The sequence below is a fragment of the Plectropomus leopardus genome, unplaced genomic scaffold, assembly GCF_008729295.1.
Source record: "Plectropomus leopardus isolate mb unplaced genomic scaffold, YSFRI_Pleo_2.0 unplaced_scaffold14732, whole genome shotgun sequence".
Taxonomy (NCBI): domain Eukaryota; kingdom Metazoa; phylum Chordata; class Actinopteri; order Perciformes; family Serranidae; genus Plectropomus; species Plectropomus leopardus.
The window spans coordinates 172-2,690 of NW_024615760.1; the positions used below are offsets into that span (position 1 = coordinate 172).

Genomic DNA, 2,519 nt, shown 5'->3' on the forward strand with positions numbered 1-2,519 from the left:
GGGAAGTCTGTATGTTTCATATGAATTTATCAGAAAGAATAATCATATTCAACAACCCATAAAATGCTCACTTTTAATGTAGTTTCCCTTTCCTGTGTATATCGTTGAAACTTTTTTTTACCGTCCAGGTTTTAATTTCTTACCAACGCAATGCACAAAGTTAAGGCATGGCTAAGCTGATTCCAAGAGCTACTTGCGTCACAGACTTTACTCGCAGGCCATTAATATGAGATGGTCAAGTTGTTTGTGATGTCACATAATGCTGACTTCGTGTTCTTGGATAGTTGGAGACAGATGATACAACGTTTAAGTAATCTATCCAAACGCTCCTGAATGCAGTTGGAAATGTCGATGTCTGTTTGCTGCTTTTTTTTTTGTTAGTTTTTTTTTTTTTTCACCAAATGACCATCGAGCCCATTGCTTAATGAAATGTTCTATTAAGTCAGTTCTTTCTGCGTGTTTTAGCTGTCTGTTTCTCTATTTTGCCTCGTGTTTTCGTTGTCATATGAACCTTTGATTGTGCTATATTTTCTGTAAAAAAAAAAGTGTTGCAATAACGTTCTGGATCGCATGGTGTCGGCAAAACGGCAAATAGTGTGAATAGAGCTCTTCGTCGAATCCTGTATTTTTGGCATTACGTGTAAAGGGGCTTGAACAGAAAACTAGCTCTGTACAATCACCACGACTTTTTTGGAGATGGATCGCAACTGGCAAAAGACAATTATTTCGTGACCATACAATTGAAGATCACGTACAGATATATTGTTTTTCTTTTGAACATAATGGAACAAAGCGGACGCCAGGCGTGGATGGAGCGATGGAGATGCGTCGCCTGCATGGTTATCTTGGTGATGTTTTGGAGCAAAGCTTCAGCACAGATTAGATATTCCATCTCCGAAGAGGTGAGAGAGGGAAGTGTTGTTGGAAACATAGCGAAGGATTTAGGAATTGACAAGGCTACGCTTAAAGACAGAGAATATCGTATTGTTGGCAGTTCAACTGAACCCCTTTTTCGTTTGAACAATGACGACGGGATCCTTTATGTCAGCAGGAAGGTGGACAGGGAAGAGATCTGTGAACGAAGCAACGCGTGTATAATCAACCTTAAAACCGTGCTAGAAAATCCTCTGGAAATCCACTATGTGGTTATAGAGGTGCTGGATGTAAACGACCACTCCCCCGTTTTTCCAGAGAAAGAGAAGCGACTGGAAATCTTTGAATCGACATTACCGGGAGCCAGGTTTCAGCTCCAACCTGCACGCGACCCCGACGGTGGTCAGTTTACTGTTCAGCAGTATAAACTAAGCCACAATGACCACTTTCGTTTGGAAGTCAAGGAGAGGGGAGAAGACCGTAAGATGCCCTTTCTAATTTTACAGAAGCAGTTAGACAGAGAGGCTATGAGAGAACACAAGCTTCTGCTCACAGCTGTTGATGGTGGGAAGCCGGCGAAGTCTGGAACAATAGAAATACTAATCGAGGTGCTTGATGTTAATGATAATTCACCTGTTTTTACAAAAGATATGTATTCGGCTGTTTTAAATGAAAACGCTGCTCCTGGTACGTTAGTTATTCAGGTTAATGCAACTGATTTGGATGAGGGTGCAAACAGCGAAATTATTTACTCATTTGGTAAGGAGGTAGATACACATTTGCAAAAACTATTTAATATCGACACAACGACGGGCGAAATTATAGTGACGGGTTTAATCGATTTTGAAGAAAATGAAAGCTATGAAATTGATATACAAGCTTCGGATAAGGGCACGATCCCCATTTCCACATACAAAACTGTGATAGTAAAAGTAATCGACCTTAATGATAATCCTCCAGAAATTGAAGTTACATCATTCTCCAAATCAGTTCCCGAAGATTCTAGAATTGGAACAACAGTAGCTTTGATAAGCGTCAATGATTTGGATTCAGGCCCAAATGGAAAGGTTTCCTGCCTTCTGCGCGAGGACGTTCCTTTCGCTATATCCCCATCTTTGCAAGACAATATGTACGCAATAGTGACTAAATCACTACTAGACAGAGAAGAAAAGTATTCTTACGAACTTACAATTGTTGCAAAGGACACTGGTGACCCATCACTGTCATCTGAAAAGACAATAAGCGTTGCTGTGTCAGATGTGAATGATAACAGACCACAATTTTCACTGAGCCCATATACATTCTATATCAGTGAAAATAACGACTTAGTAGCACCTGTATTTTCAGTTAGGGCATCTGACCTTGATGAAAGTGATAATGCGCATATTTCATATCACATCCCGAGGGACAGCAGTGCAGATAATTTGGGTCTGTTTTTAAACATCAACTCTGAAACTGGAGATATTTCCGCACTGAAAAGTTTCGACTTTGAAACTCTGAAAACTTTCCAGTTCCAAGTTGTCGCCACAGATTCTGGAACTCCGTCACTAAGCAACAACGTCACAGTGAACGTGTTCATTCTGGATCAGAACGACAACACTCCAGTCATCCTGTATCCAGTCAGCTCCAACGGTTCTGCTGAAGGT

At 40.7% G+C, this 2,519-nt stretch overlaps 1 protein-coding gene across 1 annotated transcript; it reads left to right on the plus strand.

Moving 5' to 3' along the window:
* Positions 1 to 782: 782 nt before the first annotated feature.
* Positions 783 to 2,513, plus strand: LOC121964234 (protocadherin alpha-8-like; the record flags this gene model as incomplete). Its single annotated transcript, XM_042514448.1, has 1 exon — positions 783 to 2,513. A coding segment is annotated over exon 1 (1,731 nt), but the record flags the coding sequence as incomplete, so codon positions are not given.
* Between the last annotated feature and the right edge of the window lie 6 nt (positions 2,514 to 2,519).